Genomic DNA, 23,449 nt, shown 5'->3' on the forward strand with positions numbered 1-23,449 from the left:
TTCCAAATGTTCACATAGCTGCTGTTCAAAAGGATGGAAAGATACAAAGTAAGTCTTGTTGACTTTGTTTCCCTTGTTTTAAGATTTCATGAAAGTGACAAGTTTGAAATTAATTAGTGAATAAATAGAATCCCAATGTAATTATGTACCAAAATAAATACTATTAATGTTCAAGAAAAGCTAATAATTACAATCTACACATGTATTTTTAAAATTTATTTTGAATAATAGATACACGGGCAAAAAAAAAATCAAATACACAACCACAGATTCCAGTCTACCCACCTACTTGTCTAACCTCTTCTCAGAAGCAATCACTATCACTGGTTTCTGTGTATCCTTGTGGAGATAATTCTGTGCGTGTACAAATAAATGTTTAGTTCCAGCATACCTTTGTTTTACACAAATGGCAGCATACTAATAGTTTCAAACCTTCTTCTCATTTAATTACCTTGGAAAAATTCCTTGCCAGTACGTACATAGATGTCTGCCTCATTTTTTGACTTCCTAGTATTCCATTTTTATATTATGCTCTGCTGTCTACTTGTTCATCATTAGTCTTATTTTGTATCCCTTGTCTATGTAGTATGCAGTACAGTGAGATGTTTTGCTGGCAGAGGAAAAAATTCCTTTCCTTCTCAGGTCAAGCCCCCCAAAAGTTGCCAAAGAATAACTATATAATCTATTCAGAAGTATTTGAGATGAGCTGCCCCTAAGGGAGAAAGAATGGAGAATTAGTAATCTCATCTCCACAGCTCTAAGCCCAGTCTCCATCAGCCAGCTGTGTAAGCCTGAACAATCGTTGAAGCGCTCTGGACTGATGATGATTTTTCTTTTTTTTTAAAGATTGGCACCTAAGCTAACAACCGTTGCCAATCTTTTTTTTTTCCCCCTGCTTTTTTCACCCTGAATCCCCCCACTATATAGTTGTATATTTTAGTTGTGGGTCATTCTAGTTGTGGCATGTGGGATGCCACCTCAATGTGGCCTAGTGATGCCATGTTCACACCCAGGATCCGAACCAGTGAAACCCTGGGCTGCCGAAGCCGAGCATGCGAACTTAACCACTCGGCCATGGGGCCAGCCCTTTGGAATTTCTGAGAAGTTGCAGCTAACAGATACTATGTAATATTTTATACATAAAAAATATCTCATTAGGTCTCAACCAGATAGGCAAAAACGATTGAATACTTTGCATTTGAAATAAACAGACCCTAACATTAAAAATGATGACCAGGGAAATAATTTTAAAACTTCCTAAAGGATTCATCTCCAGCTTTCTAGACAGTAATTTAATAGTGCAACAGGAGCTACCTTAAATCTCTCAGCAAAGGAATACAATTAAATGGAAGCTAGCACCAGCCATCAACTATGTGCTTGCCCTTGAACCATCTCCTTGTACTCTTACAGCGACCCTATAAAGTACAAGTTAGTTCTACTTGAAAGATGAGGAAAATAAGCTTCATACAGATTATTAACTCGCCTAAGGTCATCCAGTTTGCTTCTCAAATAAACTAAAGTGAATATTCACTGGACAAATTGTAATCTCAGTTTTACTTTCAAGTTTTCTACATGACCCTGGATAAGTACTTTGCACTGATTCTCTTACTGGTTAAAAAAACAAACCAAGTCAAACCAAGGAGAGTTTATTAAAAAGCTGACTCTAAATACTCTTCAGACTAACAGGGTTTTGTCTTTTTCTTCCCAAAGGAAAAGGAATCATTAAAGAAGTTCTTTGCTTAATCTAAGAAGGAACCAAAGATCAAAATCTAATAATTAGATCTGGCTAATGTAACAATTCCTTTTCTGACATTCTCTTTTCACACTTTTGTTGACCTGAGTAACTTCAGTATCTCTTCCCAAAGACATCTAGGAAGTTCAGAATAATTTTTTATATACTTTTCCTTTCTTATTTATTGTAATTTTCTTTTTATACCTGAAATCACTCCAACTCCAAACACAGGATGTAAGTGGATGAATTATTTTTAATAGAGAACTGTTTTCTTTGTAATTAAAATGCACCAAATTGATGTACTCAGATTGCTTTAGATGGGCACATTTGTGTTCAGTAAATATATCTGGTCTTTCTTCAATGACATTGCAATATAATTACTAGGTGCAAAACAAAGAATGGCACAGATCCACCTATGTACAATGGCTCACTGTGTTCACTGACAACATTATTGGGATCTCTCATGTATTCATTATTGAAAAACTTTTTTCTCTAAAAAAAGGGATAGTGGAAAAGCATTTAGTTGGGAAAACTTCAGGTTAAAGTTTAGCTGTAGGTATAAATTAAAACTGATTTGAATATTCTGACATTCAAAATCTGAAAAAGGAGGCAGGCCTGACATATTGGGTGCCAAGAAAAACCAGGATCAGATTAAACATTTGTTTTGGATGAATCACAAAACTGATAATCCGAATTACTATCATCTTATCCAGATATTCTGAATCCTGATTATATGTCAAAATAACCTATGAGGTCTATCAACTAGATACCTATACCAAACCCTAAACATACTAAATCAAAACATCTACAAAGTTGGGGCCTAGACATCTGTTTTAAAAAGCTCAAAAGATTAATGTAGTAGACACTGTTGGTTGCCCACCTTTTCTCCTTTCTTATCAAGAATCCTAATTTCAAAAATTATCTATTCTGCCCCCATATATACCTCACGGCACGTGAGAGGAAGATGATTCTACTTGCAGCTCCAGTAGACCCAAGTGGCCTAAGAGTTAGTCCATACTGCCAGTAAGTGGCTTGGGACGGACAGGTCTACGCCACTTTTAGATCAAGGAGAAGGAAGGATTTGGTGGCAAATTCTGGGAAAGCTTTTGCATATTAAGAGAGGGCCCCTGGAATCCAGCCTGACTTCTCCACTGCATGTAAATGAAGATGCACACGGCACCAACTGCTATTGGCAATCATCCCGTGACCACGAGGGTAGCCAGCCACAGGACGATGCCAACACCGTGGTTGAAAACGGGAGAAAAAACCCCAGAGGTTCTTGGTGACACTATTGAATCACTGGATCAGAGATACTGAAGCCCATTCTATCAGTAGATTATGTGTAATGATTCAATCCATTTTCTTATTGTTTAAGTCGTTTTAAGTTGGATTTTTAGTTATTTGCATCTAAAACCTAAAGAGTGGTTCCAGTACAGCATTCTTTTAACCATAACGATCTGTATTATTAGAAACCACACAAACATCTCTTCATATTAATCTATAAATCTGAGACTGATTTATCTTGCCTATTCTAATGAATGAATCTTGAAAAAAATAATTTACATCTCTTTATACTTTTCCAATATTTGAGCTGAATGGTATTTAAAAGTTTATATTCATTGCATTCACTTCATGATTTACTCAAAGTTCTTGCTATAGGCTTTGTCTTGAATATGTAAGACCATTCGCCGTGCATAGAAGTCCCTGTATTCCTCTGGTAATTCAGCCAGTGTTTTTAAGGCTCTATCCAAAATTTGTGCAGCTCTTGATGCTGCTGTAGGATCTTTGTTTCCATAGGTATCTGTTTTATCATAGCATTCAGACGGAAGGTGCCTCCAAAAGACATTCACTCCCACTCCAAACTCTTCAGAAATTACATTATGGAACCATAAAGCTGGAGAAAGTTTAAAAAAACAAGTTAAAAATAAAATCTACAGTTTAAAAAAAACCAAAATGTCAGTGAAATATCACGAATTGCATATAGCCAATGTAAGAAATAATTCTTGTATCTAGATCCCTTCGTTAGCACACTCCCAGCTTTTAACAGAATCATTTTAACTTTTATGAATTGCCAACCAATTTAAAGTGTCAATAGCACAACCCTACGTTTGAAACCTTTGGAAATAGCAATTTTTCCTTTTAACTTGAAAGGCATCATAAAGTTGTAGTTCTGTAATTTGGGGCTGTGTCTGTGTTACTTGTTTACACTTCCTGAGTCACATAACCACATCAAAAGTGTTTATTTTGTGTACACAGAACATTTCAATTATTTGAAGAGTATCTTTGACCTTTTCTGACTCAGTACAGTACTTTTGTTCTCAAAGACTTCCCATTCAGGCTGCATTTAGTTTTCTAACTTGCTTAAATTTGGATTCATTGTAGCCTCAGTTTTATATTTCTAATGCAATTATAATTGTCTCATATTTCTTTCAGCTCCTTTACAATAAGTATATAAAACTAAAGCAAATATTTTGGTGGTGGAGAGGATGAGTAGACTTTATCATATTATAAAGATAATCAATTTTTCCCTTCCAGTAGAAAGTCTGCTTCTTTGTTTTCAATTGAGTCTAAACATTTTCAAAATATAGGTGCTACAGGAATACTAAAGCAACACCACAATGTAACAAAGATGAAACACTAATTACGCCAAAAAAATGTTTACTCCTGTGAAAGGGAGGAAGGAGGATTTACAAGATGCTAAATTTCAGAAACAAACTCATTCTAACAGTGCTCTAGGAAAAACAAAAGCTTACAATATTTTGATTTGCAAAACTAGTTTTCAAACATGGTTTTAATCTTAACTACTCTTTCTTTCAGAATCTTTTTTTTCCTTATTCAATATAACAGGGAAAAAAACTAAGCATTCTATGTTAAATTTAAATCCAAAGATGGGGCTTTTGCTTTTCAAATATGTACAAATGTTCAGCATTTCTGGCTTTTTTTCCCCCTTTAAGTTGTCTACAGAATAAGGGAAAACTGCATAGCCCTTAGCCATGCTCTGAGGATACAAAACCAAAAATTTAAATAATGGCAATGGATTTAAAGACTAGTCTGCTGGTTGTTTTCAATATAAGCGAATATAAAAATATAAGAATAAGAAGTCAATGTATCAAATTTTTGTAGACAGTTATACAAAGGACACTGTATCAGGCCCCTTGGGGAATACAAAGATTAACAAAACATGGTTCTTGTCTTCAAGGAATTTATAATCTAGCCCCAAATGAGGGCTATTATATATTATTAATATTTTTTTACTTAATTCTATCATAGAAAAAGTATTAATGATTATTAAGTACATTAACTTGGATATGGCAAATACAACTATAGGCATACCTCACTTTATTGTACTTCGCAGATATTACGTTTTCTACAAATTGAAGGTCTGTGGCAACCACGTGTTGAGCAAGTCTATCAGCACCATTTTTCCAAGAGCATTTGCTCACTTCATGTCTCTGTGTCACATTTTGGTAATTCTCTCAATATTTCAAACTTTTTCATTATTATTATATTTGTTATGGTAATCTGTAATCTTTCATGTTACTATTATAATTGTTGTGGGGCACCATAAACCACACCCACAAGACAGGGAACGTAATAAATGTGTGTGCTCTGACTGCTCTACCAGCTGGCCGTTCCCCCATCTCGCTCCCTCCCGTCGGGGCTCCCTATTCCTAGATACAACAATATTGACATTAGGCCAGTTAATAATCCTACAATGGCCTCTAAGTGTTCAAGTGAAAAGAGTCATACATCCCTCAATTTGAATCAAAAGCTAGAATTAATTCAGCTGCTTAAGGAAGGCAAGTCGAAAGTCAAGACAGGCTGAACTAGGCCTCTTGCGGCAGTTAGCCAAGCTGTGGATGCAAAAGAAACGTTCTTGAAGGAAATTAAAAGTGCTACTCCAGTGAACAAACAAATGATAAGAAAGTGAAACAGCCTTATTGCTGATACGGAGAAAGTTTTAGTCGTCTGGTTAGAAGATCAAACCAGCCACAACAATCCCTTAAGCCAAAGCCTAATCCAGAGCAAGGCCCTAACTCTCCTCAATTCTCTGAAGGCTGAGAGAGGGGAGGAAGCCGCAGAAGAGTCTGAAGCCAGCAGAGGCTGGTTCATGAGGTTTAAGGAAAGAAGCTGTGTCCATAACATAAAAGTGCAGGGGACGCAGCAGGTGCTGACGTAGACGCTGCAGCACGTTATCCAGAAGATCTAGCTGAGATCAGTAATGAAGGGGCCACACCAAACAGCAGATTTTCAATGTAGACGAAACAGCTTTAGACTGGCAGATGCCATCTAGGACTTTCACAGCTAGAAAGGAGAAGTCGATGGCTAGCTTCAAAGGACAGGCTGACTCTTGTTAGGGGCTAATGCAACTGATGACTTTAAGTTGAAGCCAATGCTCATTCACCATTCTGAAAATCCTGGGGCTCTAAAGAATTATGCTAAATCTACTCTGCCTGTGCTCTATAAATGGAACAACAAAGTCTGGATGACAGCTCATCTGTCTACAACATGGTTTACTGAATATTTTAAGTCCACTGTTGAGACCTACTGCTCAGAAAAAATAGATTCCTTTCAAAATATTACTGCTTACTGACAATGCACTTGGTCACCCAAGAGCTCTGACAGAGATGTACCATGAGGTTAGTGTTGTTTCATGCCTGCTAATACAACATCCATCCTGCAGCCCATGAATCAAGGAGTCATTTTGACTTTCAAATCTTATTACCTAAGAAAGACACTTTGTAAGGCTATAGCTGCCATAGATAGTGCTTCCTCTGATGGATCTGGGAAAAGTAAATTGGAAGGATTCACCATTCTAGGTGCCATTAAGAACATGCATGATTCATGGGAAGAGGTCAAAATATCAACATTAACAGGAGTTTGGAAGTTGATTCCAACCCTCATGGCTGACTTTGAGGGGTTCAAGACTTCAGTGGAGGAAGTAAGTGCAGATGTGGTGGAAAGAACTAGAAGTGGAGGCTGAAGATGTGACTGAATTGCTGAAATCTCATGATAAAACTTTTAACGGATAAGGAGTTGCTTCTTATGGGTGAGCAAAGAAAGTGGTTTCTTGAGATGGAATCTACTCCTGGTGAAGATGCTGTGAAGACTGTTGAATGACAATGAAGGATTTAGAATGTTACATAAACTTAGTTGATAAAACAGCGGCAGGGTCTGAGAGGACTGACCGCAATTTTGAAAGAAGCTCCACTGAGGGTAAAAAGCTGTCAGACAGCATCGCAGGCTACAGAGAAACCCTCCATGAAAGGAAGAGTCAGCTGACGTGACAAACTCCATTGTTGTCTTATTTTAAGAAACTGCCACAGACTCCAAAACTTTCAGCAACCACTACCCTGATCAGTCAGCATCCACCAAGATCGAGGCAAGACCCTCCACCAGCGAAATGATTATGACTTGCTGAAGGCTCAGATGATGGTTAGCATTTTTTAGCAATAAAACATTTTTAAATTAAGGTATGTACATTATTTTTTTTAGACATATTATTTTTTAAACATAATGCTATTGCACACTTAATAGACTATAGTATAATGTAAACATAACTTTTATATGCACTAGGAAACCAAAAAATTTGTGTGACTCGCTTCATTGCAATATTCACTTTATTTGTAGTGGTCTGGAACCAAACACACAATACCTTCAAGGGATGCTTTTATATAAATAGAATTTGTTAATGCAGCCCTTTAATCTTAATTATGAATTTTATAATCTTCAGATATTCCTTCTGAATAATCACTACCAATGTTAATTACATCACTAGTTACTAACTACAACTAATGCCTATTTATTGTACAAAGAAATTAAGTGATACTAATTCAGACTAGAAAAGTAACGCACACAAAAGACATCACAGGTGTTGAGATTATAACACTTTGATATTTAATAAAATCTCTAATCTGTTTTGGCTTTGAAATATATTGACCGTTTCTTAGTAAAGACTTGAGTGACATACTTCTAAACTATGTAAATATTTAAGAAATAAAATGATTAAAGAACAACCAAGTATAACCTTTTCCCAGATATAAAGTGACTTGCTTGATGTCATTTAATAAAATAACTTAGAGTATAATAGTATATTTTTAGGTTGCCTTTGAAACACAAGACTGTTAGTTTTATAAGACTGCCTAAGCATACTTTAAACACACAAACACAGTTGTGTATAAAAATCATCCTGTATAGGACAGGATACATGTAACAAATATACTTTTGTACTAAAAAATCATATAGTGGAGGGTTACAGAGTACAGAATTTATAAACAGCAAATTACTGAGGCCTATAAATCTTACCAGGAATGAATAATACATCTCCAGCTTTAAGGGAACATTCATACCTTCTAGCCTTGGAAAACAGCGGGTATTTATCTAAGTCTGGGTTATCTATATTCAGTACTTCTGATTTAGTACCTGAAAAGTTCCAAAAAAGGATAACACAGTTTAAGCCAAGTTACCATTTTTTAAAAAGTAACCACAATTATAAATTTGAAAATTTATTCTTTTGTGTACAATTACTTACTATACCCACACTGTGAGAACAATTACTATTCTCCTGAAACCTAAGTCAATTTTCAATGACCTACCCTTTATTTATCACCACTGGCATCTATGTAATATAATTGTGAAAATCTCATTCTTCACATACCTATCATTACATGTATACATAAACACAATGGAGAACACAATACATCATAATTAGAAAGAAGCCCCAAAATGTTTTTCTGTGAGCATAAAGAGATTTCTCCAAAAGAGTAACTGAATAAACTAGATTTCAGAAATATAAACTTAAAAAAAAGTACCTGATAAATATAAATACTGGGCATCTCGAGGACTGAAGAGTACAACACGCTTTTTTCCTGTCACTTGTATTAAGACATTATCCATTACCTGAAGACCAATAAGAACTTATGGATAAGCAGTATCTAAAATTCAAATAAACAGAACCAATGGTATTCTGAACAGTTAACAGTAAATCTTATCCTTTAATAAGACTTGACTCTCATTATCTAAAACTCTTATAATATTCTAACAATGAAAACATCTGTATTCCAAACACAACTGTGCCTTTATTGAAGATATTTCTGCAGCGCTGCCTTAAAATTGGTAGGACTGGCAAGCCATCAGGAAATCTGACATCAGGAAACTATCTGCCCTTGCGCCACCATGATGTCAGGGAGGGTGGCTACACCTATCTGAGGCTCTCCTGGTTAGTACTGATCTTTTACTCACCTGTCAAGGAGTGCTATGAGGCAACATTAGACAACAGAGTGAAAGCACTTAGGAAGGCCAGGCGCTGGGAAAGTGCTGGGCACTGCTGCAGCCCCTGCGCAACTCTAAATACAAGGCTAACCACACTTGGGTTCCTGGTATCTTGATTTCCAGATTATTTCTAAAGGTCTATAACTTGGCCAATTTTCCTGATGTACTTATTAATGGAGCAATCTTGACTGTTCCTGTGTAAGGGTATACTTTGTTGGTACAGACTGAAAAACGTTAAAGGCAGAGCTACATAACGCTCAGCTAAGCAGTTAAAATATTTATTGAGCAAGATATATTCATGATTATTTACATATCAATTCTACCTAAACATTTCTCCTTTTGCCACTAACCCTTTCACTTAGGTAAACCTTAACTATATAACTAGCATCCCTTTGACCTATTTTTAAGAAAAACTTTACAATATTCCATTATAACTCAAGATAAAAGGGATACTACTTAAAATTTAAAATAGTCATAGAATACAGTTAAAACAATGTATTTGAGTTATCACATCATTTTCTCACCATATCATTCATGCAAAACCTTTAAAAAATAACATGCTAAGATTTTATGTCTATCTCATTTAATTATAGTTACTATGTTAAAATCCTCCCAAGAGGTCCTCACCTGAATTATAAAACACACTTATAAAATTTCACATAGTTTGATTTAGAACTTTCTAAAAATTCTTTTAGCTTTAGAAACCTATTAGGTATTGCTTTAACTTCCTAAATTTCTCCAGCTAACATCAAATCATACACATAACACCAACTCATACACAATAATAGACTTTTAATGTTTTTAAAATATTTATATGCATATATTTAAGTGAACAAAATTATAACACCATAGAATAAATGATTGAGATCAATATTCTACACAACTTGCTGCTCAACAAATACAGCAGACATTTGACACTCTCAAGGGACATATATCCTAAGACCATCAGATTCTTAAAATTGGAAATGGCTCTCCACAAGCTTCTGCCTTTCTCCTGAATAAGTTCCATCTAATCACATGTATCATTTCGCATCTTCATACCACCACTTTATCACTTTTTCCACTTTCGCAATTTCCCCTCTCATCTGGTGGCCATTTTTCTCACGTAAAAAAAAAAATCACTTCATACAACTTAGTCTATATAGATATATATATATATGATGAGGAGGACCACAGAGAAATGTAACTATGAGAAACTCACTAGGCTTTGGCATTAGCTAACTAATCACTCCCCTGTCTCTGCCTTGCAGAGTACCTGTTTTCAAACCTTATGTTTCAGCACATTACATGTCAAACATCTTTAGGGTAGCCTAAAGAAAGTTGAAATTATGAATGTTAAATCTATAAATGCTAAAGATCTACTATAGCTTTAGATTTCTCATTTATGTAGCATACATCATAGTGGGTCCAAAGCTGTAATCCTGGTGAGCTAATTCGAAAAACACTGGAAAAGAACTGCTCATCTTTGAAGAATTTTGGAAACTTAATATCTCCTTCCAATAAAGGAAACTGCTTTCTGATATCTGCAACATCCTGCATTGAGAGAAACATAGTAAGAATTTTAATAATAAACACAATACTGGCATAATGCTTATTTTAGCTAAGGCTGCCATCGGAGCCCACGATATTAAGAAGGAATGAAGCAAAACTATGTTCACTGCTTTAAAACACTAGGATGTGACCACAGCCAACATATGGTCTTTCAAACGAAGGAATAACAGACTGTAACGAGACTGCAGATTCAACAGCATCACTGCTGTTAAGCTTAATATGCTTCATTAATAGAAAGGTTCTACCTACTTTAAGCAAGAATCATACAACTGTCATCTACTCTAACATTAAGTTTTAAGTTTCGGAGTCAACAACCTGAACATAATCAACAATGTGAAACCTGTGAGTTCTACTGAGGGAGGAAAATAAGAGAAGGTAAAGAACTAAATAGTGCCATGAAGGGAAAAAATATAATCTTGATCATTTTAGGGACCACTCCTTAATACTGTAGCCATATTAATTTGACTCTAAATACATGTCAAAGCTTATATAATGAATTATTCAAAATGTTTATAATTATTTTAGATTCTATTTTATTAGAGGAAAGACAACTGTAAAATATACAGTAGAAAGGATGTCTTAATTGTGCAGAAATTAGAGTAGATGACTAAACACTAAGATTCTATTGTCCTACTTGAAAACTCATCAACTTTGAATAATCTTACTTATTCAAGGGCATAAATCATTGAAAAAAGAACGGAAAGGTATAACACAGGTTATATGTCAGGCAGTAAGTATAAAAATTACAGTGCCAGTGAAAATATAGACATCCATTCAGGTTTTAAGCAACTATTTTATGTTGAGAATTCTTACCTTTCTAGGGTCTTCCCCAAGCGACCGTAAGTAGTACTTCTCATCCTTAAACATCCCAAAGAAAAACAGCATCAGTATTCACTTAAAACTATCAGAAAGCAAAGATGTTAGGAAATAAGTCTTCAAATCTAACCCAGCTAAGCCGTTTTTGAAAAGTTCCATTTTCTTACCCTTCCTGCTAATGCTCTCTGGTGGCCACCTGAAGGAATGTCCTTATATGCTGCTTGTAATAATGACTGGGTCCAGCAAACATTAAGGAAAATAAGTTCTAAAGGCAGCACACACACCACATCTAAATCCACATGCTTAATTTCGGCTTTATACTCAAAATTATTTAGACTCTCAACAGTGTCTTAAGACTTAAAAGAATTCCCATTTGTAATTGCACACATGATGTCAAGGTATTGTTGAGGGCTAACAATAATCTTCTTTAATATAAGATAAACATAGAATAGGAGATAAAATACACTTTTTAATAATAAATTTTTAGAAAATCTAGAACACTGCATTTTATTAAGCAAAGCCTATCCCCAATCATATAAATTCTCAAGCCAAATCCTTAAGAGTCAACTCATGTGTCATTCATAACAGCAAATTTGAGTTCGTATTTTAAAAACTTGTCAATTATACTTTATTCAGTAGCTATAATAGGGAACTGTTTGAATATAAAACATTACTGTTGCCTGCATTTCCTATAAGAATTAGAGAACTGAGATATACCAGGTCAAGTACAAGAGCAATCCAACTCAAGAATTCTGCCTCTTTTATACTTACACTCACCATTGTAACACAAACTTCAAAATACATCTTATTTACCTTAACAACATATTATAAATCTATGATCATAAATTTAACTAAACTCTTAGATTCCCTATTTTTATCTTTTTAGCTAGTACTATATCAGATAAGTTCTACAAATTTATTACTGGCTAAAAAAGTTTCAAAGTATGTTCCTCAAAATTCTAAGAGTTTTCTACCAGTTCTAACGTTTCAGGATTTAAAAAATAAATTCATGTGTCAGACACAGAGATGCCCTGTTCAGATGCCCTTCAAGAAAGGATTCACTGCTTACGGCTGCCAGCTGTTCACTCCTTCAGGTCCACCCCGGCCTTTGAACCAGGGTCATGCTCTTCTTGGAGCAGCCTCAACCAACATCTCAGCAAGATGGTAAAACACCCAGACGCTGCTACCCAACACAGGACTCCTCTAACAGGCAGTCTGAGCCTGCACAGACTCTCAGATGTGCAGGGCCATCTGACAGCTTCCCGTACCCATTCCTTTCACATGTATTACTACCCCAATTGACCTTTGGCACTCCTAACTCCATCTCAGGATCTGCTTCAAGGAGGACCTAACTGACAATCCATATTCATCTTATTCACATACTTTCCATAATTCTTAGACTTGAATCCTTTATCCCGTCTCTATATTTCCTTTACTTCACTTAACATTTCACAGCTGTTTAAATCTGTGCTGCTCACTACCCTTGGACAGGAAAGTACCAAAGGGCAAATGAATATACATGGTAAGGCATGGCTATAAAATTAAAAAACATTTTTCAGGAACAGTTAATGAAAGTAGTTTTGGTAGACATTCCAGTCATACTACAGAATTACAGATGTGCAGAGTTTGCAGGGATCCTGGTGGTAACCTAGTGCACCCATCACCTGAGGAAAGAACTGTGAAAACGCACCCCTTTGACTATCAAACTGACCACCAGGCTGGGTGGGTCAAATGCAGACAACAGCTTTATTCAAAGCTTAACAAGCAGTTTATTTTTAAAATGTGCTTTTGAGATGACACAGTGGATTTTTTAAAAATATGTTTATGTATAAGCCTCAATGCCTTATCTCAAGATACTTAAATTATTTAAATAATGTAAATAAGTAGAATTCTTCTGCATTTAATCCTGAACAAATGTCATAGCAAATGCAACAGAAATCACATTTAATCCTTTAATAAAAATAACAATAAAATATACAAATCATCTATTAGTCAGTAAGATATGAAAATAAAGTTCTCCATTAGTATTCGAACTTGGAGTATCAGATCAATACATTTTCAAAGGAAGTGATATTAATAACTAACATTTGGTGAGTAGTTTCTATTATGTCAGGCACTGTGCTAAGTACTCTATAGATTTTATTTCATTAGGTACTGCTATTATTCCTATTTTATAGATGAGTATACTGAGGCACAGAAAAATAATTTGGCCAAGGTTTGAGATCTAATAAAGAGCAGAGCTAGGATCATATACAACCAAACCTTAAGAATGGCTATTGGAGAAGGCTACGGCTCTTGTATATCCATTGTTCTTTTATAAGAAAATCCATTTGGTATATAGATATTAATGCTTTCTAAAGAAAATATGTTAAAACCAACTACCTCTGAAATGAAGAATTCTTTATGCTTTTCTTCAGCTGCCCTCTGAATCAACTTGTCAAAAGGTAAAGTTCTGAAATAAACACAAAAGAATCCTTAGACTTAATAACAATCAATCAACTCTTAATACTCTAATCACTATATATATAAGCTTGCTGGAGTTGGATACGATCTTCTGTTTTACAATATCCATAGTTTTTCTTATAACTTATTGCGTGGAATTCTACATTTTCAAAATTCATTTAGCAGTGCGCTTATTTGACATAGGTTGTCTGGAATTTTGATTTCAAAAATTAAAGATTTTTAAATCTATGGTACAGATGGATCCTTCTCATCTATCAATATCCTCCTATTCCAAGTTACTATTAGAATAATGTTTCCATGGTATCTGGTTACCTTTGGAAATTCACAAACTTTCAAGATCCTATCGCTACCTATTTTCAAGCATCACGGCAAAACAAGCCTTGCGATGAATGGGGCAAACTACCAGTTTACTTCAGAAGAGACAGCAGGCAAATGGTCCAGTGAGGATCAAGTCCCTCCCCTCTCAGTGATCCGCCTCCTGGCACTACCACAGAACACAGACGCCTTCCAATAAAGGAAACTGCTCTCATCCTCCTGTACCACCCTCTGTGATTTTAAGGCTTCTGAGGACTATCTCAAGAATTTCAGTGAAGTGACCAAGTTTTACTGTTCTTCAATATTTCCACCCAATGTCTGTTTCCTTCCATCCTGGGAACAGAGCTGAACACGGTAGAAGCAGTTTTGTCTCCTTTACCTCACACTCTTGAGCCCAGAGGGCTATCTTTTCCCCGGGTCCCATCCTATCCCTTCAACCTTCTAGAATCAAAAGTACTGCCCCCTACATGAAGATGATACCTTATCAGTAACAACAAGACAACGAAGTCCTCAAAAGCATCTGGGTCAAAAGCCTCCCCTCCCCTCTCCCCTCACACTGCCCTCCAGCCTCCAAACCTCTGATGAGAGTTGTAATCTTTTCACTCTTACTACCAAATATCTTTCCACTTGAAATCTGTATTGGGGAGGTGGGGAGAAAGGGTGAGCAAAACCCTTTCTCCTCCTCTATAAGATGACCTTGGGCTTACCTTCTAGCAGTGTTTTCCTAGAAACATACTGGGTTAAGATAAATGTGGAATGGCAGCTGTGATAGCAGGTAACCCTGTTTATTGTAAAAATGACCACTGATTGGCGAACTATGTCTGGACAAGAAGACTGGTAAGTGGACTATAAACACTTGTCAGGAAGCAGGGATTTGGCTTCCCTATGTGCAGTGTAACTCTTGCAACTGACTATGTCCCTTGGAGGGACCTAGAAGCCAAGTTCATGGGCTGTTTCATGCTACTGGTGTCTGTGGACTATGGGCTTAACTAAGCTAGGGTGTTTCTTTACCCACTTCTGTGGTCTTTGTTCCCTTACCACTAAGCTCTCATTTGGTGAGCCAAAAAGGGGCTCCTGGATTGGTACAAAGACTCCCCCTGATACTATCCTGCTAGAATGCTGTTTCCTGCCTTGTATCCTTTTGCAAAGCTAAGTGAGTCTGATGCCAGATTATGGACAAGTGGGTCCTGAGGGTGTGAAAGTCAATCCAAACTTGAGGCCACTGCTGGTAATTACATAAAGTAAGCACTATAAGAGAGAAGAAAGGAGCCTGCTATCTACTCAGACTAATCTCCTACTATAGTCTCTGGCTAATTATATCAACACATTTACTTGGCATCCTCCTAGTCAATGTTTTCCATCTCTGACCTCACCATGTACCCTTCCTTCCTACCAAAGCATCTTTGAAGAGTTTGCAAACAATGTGGAAGAGCCTCTTGCTCAGAGCCACCTCTGTAAGTGGTGCAGTTGCCCAGGCTCAGCTTTTCTTCCTAGAATCCAGAAGTGTTCCAGACTTTTACAAGAACAGGGAAGATAGAGCTCAATCCAGAGAAGCAGAACTTGGGTGCCCGCAGCAACCTTCTCCCTTAGGCAGTGGTACCTGCCAGAGCTTCTGCAGAAGCCAAGCTGAGATGGGGGAAATGAGGTATAAGAATTGGGAAGTCCCTTGGCCTTGAGGTCTTAGCTACCCTGTGCAAGTTTCAAAAAGAAGGGCATGTGCTATTGAGATGCATTTGTCTGAACTGGCATACAGACCAGTAAGGGAAGTAGTATCAAAGAAGGGTCAGGATCACAGGTTCCGTGGAGTCAGGCAAACCTGGGTATAATTCCTGGTTCCATCATTTCCAGGTTTATGATCCTAGGTGAGTTTTTAAGCCTCTGTTTTCTCCTTTGTATAATTATTATAAAATAATCTACTTCACAGATTGTTCTGACGTTTAAGTGAGTAATACAATCTAGGATGTTTAGCACAGTACCTGATATACAGTAAGTGCTCAGTAAAGGACGGATGGAGGGGTTAACGACAATGATAATGTACCCCTTAGCAGCACACAAGTAGTTACCAACATTTAAAAAAAAAAACTTCACTGTCCTATTTCCCATTCAGAAAAGCTGCTTTGCAAAATCAACATCAGGACCGATGAAAAGTATAATAAACAGTAAGAGCAGGATGACAACAGGAATTAGAAGATGTGATAGGGAGAGGCAGCAAAGCAAAGCTTATAGAAGAGTCAGACTTTTTTTTTTCTTTAAATCTATGACCAGAAGGATACCAACAATATCCTTTCAGCACACAAGGCTCTTCTTGTTCATAGCATCCCGACTCTGGAAGAACAGTGAGAGCTACCAAGAAGAAAGCAATGAAAGCTACGACTTGGAGATGTATTGTTCTCCAAGTGTTTACCAAGCAGAAGTGCAGCCGTGAACTGAAGTGACGGCAGTGACAGGCGTGTGCAGGACTTCTCATTCTCCAGTCTCTCTGTGGCCTACATGCCTCCCTGCTTTCCTACTCCCTGGTAACTGCCAACAATGACTACATCTATTTTTTTCCTTGTACTAAGAAAATAATCTTGCAATTCTTTAGTAGCTCTAGTGAAAGCTTTGGAGGAAGCTGCAACAGAAACTATTACACAATGTATGTGCTTCAAAAACAAGTTTGAAAAGTTTATAGGACATGACAAAACATCAAGGCAATTCAAGACGAAGTTTCAATACCCACTTGTGATGGCATTTGGACTCTCTGGAAAATAAACACCATTAATTGCTGGCTGAAAAACACTCATCATTCCAGCACTTTCTTCCACTTTCTTGATTTAATAAAAAATGAAATGTCCTTATACTTGGAAAAACTTCTGGCAATTAAATTCAATTCATGGCCTATTAAAAACCACAACTATAATGGTGACTATTCAAAGGATCAAAACCTGAGAAATGCTTTGGCAAGCTCCTATACGAGCTTGGAAAACCCTAATGAGAAAGGAAGGACCTGGACATTAGGCACTCTGCTGAACTCATCTCTAAACTCTGCCAGGCAGAGCGGGAGTTACCTTTCTTTAAAAATCACTCTTTTGTGAACACCCTGGTTTTTCAGCAGATTAAACTTGCTGGGAATTGCATGTGCTCAGAATTTGGAAGACGTTTGTTTTTTAATTTAACCTCTTTAATGAAACTCATGGGAATAAATAGCATATTAAAGCTATAAGATCACAGCATTTAAAGCTTTCAAGTTCAGACATTCAGCAGCTTTTAACTATCTCTTATTTCCTTTTAAGAGATTTCAAAGCATAAAATGACAGCCATGAGGGAAATTAAAAGTATTTAAAACTATTTTGTCAAAAGACAAAATCAAGTATGATTTTTTAAAGTTATCCAAGTTGATGAAAGATTATTCCAAACTTAGCAACTACTTGTCCTATATTTCTGGAGAGGGCAGAAAAAGAAAATATGGGTTTATACCTATCTAAAAACAATCTGGAATTAGATAATCTTGCAAAAATAAGGGCATTAAAAATCAAAATAGGTTATAGAGGAAAACTTTAGAATTTTTACTCTAGATAACAATTACGAACTTGCTAGGATGAATTAATTAATGAAGCATTGAATGAATACAGCACATCCAACTTCAGGTGTAATCTAACTCGAGTTTTCTATTCCTTGTGTGAAACTGGAAGGTATTGTTTGTACACCCTATTTAAAAATGGTCTTTGGAAATGTCTCTGTATAATTGTGTAAACTCAGAATTCTTGTCTTTTAAAAGTCATTCTTTAAAAATTAGTAAACTATTCCAGGATTATAAAAAACTAGCCAAAAGATGAAATGCCATATGGTCCTTGTATAATAATGGAAACATATTTTAAAGGCTTAAAAAAAGTTATTTGTATCCCCAGAGTAAACCTCAGAAGAAAATACCTATATACAAAGTTCTTACTAATGAAGTCCATCTGGGCAACTGCAGCAACATGAATCTTCACTTCTTTCCTCCCTCCAACTTGACTTAGGTAATCCACTGTCCATTTGCTTGTACATTCCCCCAAATCAATTCCTTCCAACACTAGAGGTTTTCTCTGTAAGTGGGGAAAAATATAACAAAAAATTAGGGAAAACCAACAATATACCAAGAGCTGTATTTGGCAATAAAAGGACAGAAACAACCAAGAAAAGATTCTTGATCCCAAAATGCTCAAACTCCAATCTTTGGACAATTCATGCTGTAACTAAAACAGGAAGAGGACCCATGTAATACACTTAGAACAAAATTTTAACATTAGGAAAACAAAATCAAACAAAACAGCAGTGCCATCAATAGCCTAGAAACAGGAGAAATCTGAATATTATTTAAAGAATTTTCATGAGTGTTATGACAAAAATATAAATGATTAAAATTTGTACTTTATAGTCAAACAGTTTGTGACTTTATTTTGATACCATTTTGAACTTATGGAAGAGTTTCAAGAACATTACAAAGAACTCCCATCAACCCTTCTGATTTTCCAACTGTTAATTTAACATCTGCCCCACTTACTTACTATTTGTTCTCACTCTCACTATGTGTGTATAAAGAGGGACATATTATTAAAGATAATTTAAATTTTTTTGAACTATTTCAGGGTAAGTTGCTGACATCATACTCTTTTATAACTAAAAACTTGAGTATATGTCCTGAGAACAAAGACATTCTCTTATATAACCACAGGATAATTATCAAAATTATATTTAACACTGATATAAATACTATTATCTAATCCAAAGTCCACATGCAAATTTTGCTAATTGTCCTAATAATATCTTTTATAGTTTTTTTTTTTTTTTTTTTTACCTATTTCTGAGATGCCACAGTGCATTTAGTTGCTATGTCTCTTCTAATCTGGAACAATCTTCAACCTTTTTTTTCTGTGACCTTGACATTTTTGATGAGTACAGGCCAGTTATTTTGTAGAAAGCCCTTGAATCTGGGTTTATCTGATGTTTCTTCATGATCAGATTCAGGTTTGGCATTTTTAGAAGGAAGGTACCACAGAAGCAATGTTGTGTCCTTCTCAGTGCAACACATCAGGTGGCACAGGATATTTTGCCCTATTACTTGTGATATTAATTTTGATCAACTGGTAATTCTTGCTGGAATCAAGTATTACTATGGTAAGTGCAAAAATAATGATTTTTTTAAAAACTCCATTTTCATCTACATTCATTAGATGGCATTCTAAAATCAAAATGAGCTCTAACATCTCCATTTACTTATTTTATTCCCTGGGTTATAATCTATTGATATAACTTTGATGCTCAAATTATCCCAGATTTGGCCAGTAGGAGCCCCTTCAAAGTGGCTTTTGTGATTTTCTACCTGAGCACTTCCTTAGTTTATGGAAAAATAACACAATCCAGCATCCTTTCATACTTTCTCTGCCCCAGCCCTACAGTCCTTTCTTCAAGCAGCTCTGGTTTCTTTTAGTGACAAATGCTATTTAGAAACAATGATCTGGGTGCTAAGTGTGTTCATTGTTATTGGAGTGTCAATACTTCTAGGCCTTCTCAGCGGACAGAGCTAGGAAATATGTGAAGGGGTGTGTACACTCACTCCCCTTCTCCCCAAACCTACACACACACACAGTTAAGGGATGTATGTAGGAACCATGATACCTCCGATATCGACACCTCCAATTCCAATCTTATACCACAAGGTTCATTCTAATCTTTACTGTTATCTATCTGTAACTCCCCTCTCTAACAGTGAGAAACCTGGTTCCTATCATTCTCAATGCTTCATCAATTACACAATCCCAGAATCCACAATAAGTACTTTCACAGTTGCTAAGTCAAACCACTATAAAAAAAACAAGGCTACTAATAACTACAATTCGGTATTTACAGTTCTTTTTGTCTCTAGACTGAGAGACTGAGGACATATAATTAAAGTACTATGTTCAAAAGTGACTTGGGTACTTAGATTCACTTGTTTTTTACATTCTATATTAGAGTTTTGTTTTTTAAAATCATTCCACATCCTGTTAATTTTATTATTACTATTACTTTAGAATGTAAAACATTAATGTGATCTCCAAAGTCAAAACTATACAAAAAGATCACCTCATCCACATTCTTCCACTTCGTATTCACTCACCTTCTAGAGATATTAACCAGTCTCAATTTCTGGCTTATTGTTCCTGTATTTTTTTTTGCAAGCTGATCAAAGACATATATACTTTATTTCCCCTTCTTTTTTACACAAAAAGTGGCATATTATGTATTTTCTTTTCTAATTTGCTTTTATTTTAGTTTAAAAATACATCCTGGAAATCACTGCTATCAGTTCAGGTTATCTCCCTCATTCTTTTTTTACAGCTCAGTACATCAGAGTGTAAATGGACTATTTAATCAATCATTCTCCTATGCACTGGTTTTTAGGCTATTTGCAATAATTTATAAGTATAATAAACACTATGTAGACATTTTTATATGGTTGGAGGTGTATCCCCAGAGTAAATTCCTTAATAAGAGGGACTGCTACATCATGAAGTAAACACGTACAGTTTTGTTAGATATGCCAAATTCCCCTCCCTAAGGGCTGGACCACTTGGCATTAAGCATGAGAGCGCCAGTTTCTTCACAGCCTCACCAGGAGGGGATCATGAAAGCCTTTGATTTCTGCAAGCTGATAGATAAGAAATGGTCTCTTGGTGCAGCTTTAACTTCTCTTACGAATAAAGCTGAACATCTTTTCGTATGTTTAGAAGTCATTTCTATCCTTCTTTTTGTCAACTGCTCACTTTTTATCAGATTTTTGGCCTTCCCTCCCCCTTAATTTTTAAAAGTTCTTTACAAATGTGGGCTAGTGCCCTTTTATGAAATACATGTTGCAAATATTTTTCTCCCAGTTTGTATTTTATGTACTCAAATTTTAATCTTTTCTTACACCTGAATTTTGAGTCATAGTTAGAAAGCCCTTCCAGAGACCTAGATTGTAGGGGAATTTACCCATGTTTTCTTCTAGTACTTGTGTAGTTTCATTTTTCCATATTTAGATCTCTGATCCATTTGGAGATTACTCTTGTGTATGGTGTCAGACATAAATCTCATTTTATCATTTTCTAAATGACTATACAATTGTCCCAGCACCATTTACTTAAAAGTTCATCTTTCCCACAGTGACTTTTAAAATGTCATGTTTATCACATACTAAATTTCCCTATGAACGGTAATTTATTTCTATATATATATACACATATATAGTTTACTTCTATATATATATATATACGTGTGTGTGTGTATATATATATATATATATATATAATCTCCAGACTTTCTCTTCTAATCTTCTGGTCTATTCATGCACCTATACCACAATGTTGATTATTAACACGTTTCAAAATCTGATACCGGGGCCGGCCCAGTGGCCGAGTGGTTAAGTTCGCGTGCTCCGCTTCGGCGGCCAGGGTTTCACTGGTTCAGATCCTGGGCGGGGACATGGCACCGCTCATCAGGCCATGCTGAGGCAACGTCCCACATGCCACAACTAGAAGGACCCACAACTAAAATATACAACTATATACTGGGGGGATTTGGGGAGAAAAAAGCAGGGAAAAAAAAAAAAGATTGGCAACAGTTGTTAGCTCAGCTGCCAAAAAAAAATTCTGCTAAGACTATGCCCTCTCATAGCTTCTCTTTAGTGTTTCCCAGCAAAGGTCTTGTTTTGCAATTTTGTTATTAAGTCCTAGTTTTATTACATTGTGACCAGTGTTGTTGGTAACTTTTCACTTTATGAAAGTTAGTGACAATTTCTTTTTGACATATTATGTCTTGTCTGGGAAGATTAAATTACAAAATATTTCTTGTTATGCCTCTTACAAAGCACTTTCACACCCTTCAGTGGATCTTCACGACACTGCCCTGCAAACATCTTATACTAAGGTGTCCTGAGTCGGGGCTGGAAGGGGCAACAACCCATCCAGCACTAGTCCCCCAAATAAATGAAGGCTCCAATCCTCTGCAGGTTTCTAACTCCTAAAAGAAAAACTTCATCCCCGACTTTTGTAATACTCAGAAAGGTAGCTCCATGACCACTCTTACAGATGTAAATATCAAGTGAAATTGCTGGGGGGCGGTTCTACCATAAGCAGACTAACGTAACCTTGTGGCCTTTTTCTTTTAAAATATCTGCTGGGAGGGCCAGTCAGGTGGCTATCGCTTGAGTTCCCCCACTCCACTTCGGCTGCCCTGGGTTGACGGCTGTGGATCCAGGGTGAGGACCTACACACCGCTCAAGTCACGCTGTGGTGGGGTCTCACACATTAAAATAAAGGAAGATGGGCATACATGTTAGCTCAGGGCTAATCTTCCACACCAAAAAAAAAAAAAGAGAGAGAAAGAAATATCTACTGGGCTCTTTATTCTCAGTTTTTCTGAAGCCTGGACTCCCTTCCAAAGTACTGCAAGCAAAAATACTTCTTTTTCCCCGTAATATTTTTCTCTGAGTTTTCTTCTAAAGAGCTGAAGTTCCAATTACGCATATAAGAGATTCCCACGTGTGAACTAGAACTCAGGTTACTCAGAATCCAAGACTCGTGGAAGATTTCTGGGGTATTCCCACTGTTCCCCTCCTGGCTCAGCGCAGTGAAAAACTGTTCCTCCAAATCCAGTAACTCGAGGAGACTCGCAGGCGCCCTTTGCGCTACCAGGGGGGCCGCGAAACCTCCTCTAAACCTTAGGAAACCCGAGGCAAGACGGGGAGGCCAGGCGGGGGTGCGGGGGACGCCGGTGGAAAAAGCTTCCTTCGTTGCCACGGAAACGGCAGAAGCCTCGAAGGAGGGCTCCCACAAAGCCGCTCTCCGCAGCGAGCCGTGCTTACAGGCACCTCTCTCGCCCTCAGCCCCGCGGCCATCCTGCCCCCGGGAACGTGGAGCTGTTCTCTCGGGAAAGCGTGACGGACGTGCCGATCCTCACGCCCCAGCACCCCGCCCTCGGCCGCAGGGCCACCCGGCCCTCTCGGGCCGCGCGCCCCTCCTCCGCACGCCCTGGGCCGCAGGAAACCACCTCGGAGCCGCCCACGTGGTAGGGACGGGCACTCCTTGGCTTCCCGCGGTGCCCCCGGCGCGAGGGCCTCACCTGCGGGTAGAACTGCTGCATGAACTGCTCCTGCGAAACGCCGGCGAGCCGAGGCACCGGGAGGCGCGGCCCGGCCATGGCGGCTCCCGCCCGTCCTCTTTAAAGTCCCGCGAAACTCGGCCCTAATGTGTCCCTTAGCGCGCGATCCGCCTGGAAACACGGCCCAGAGAGAAAAGGTCCGCGAAGCCGGCAGACTCGCGA

At 37.2% G+C, this 23,449-nt stretch overlaps 1 protein-coding gene across 1 annotated transcript; it reads right to left on the reverse strand.

The window, feature by feature from the left end:
- Positions 1–201: 201 nt before the first annotated feature.
- TYW5 (tRNA-yW synthesizing protein 5) lies at positions 202–23,382 on the reverse strand. The gene is made up of 8 exons (XM_014845979.3): positions 23,249–23,382; positions 18,059–18,213; positions 13,754–13,823; positions 11,369–11,413; positions 10,400–10,537; positions 8,545–8,632; positions 8,039–8,155; positions 202–3,626 (listed from the first exon to the last, which is right to left on the reverse strand). The coding sequence occupies exons 1-8, from the start codon at positions 23,324–23,326 to the stop codon at positions 3,370–3,372; spliced, it is 948 nt and encodes a 315-aa protein (XP_014701465.1). The 5' UTR covers positions 23,327–23,382; the 3' UTR covers positions 202–3,369.
- Between the last annotated feature and the right edge of the window lie 67 nt (positions 23,383–23,449).

This window comes from Equus asinus, chromosome 4 (genome assembly GCF_041296235.1).
Source record: "Equus asinus isolate D_3611 breed Donkey chromosome 4, EquAss-T2T_v2, whole genome shotgun sequence".
NCBI lineage: Eukaryota > Metazoa > Chordata > Mammalia > Perissodactyla > Equidae > Equus > Equus asinus.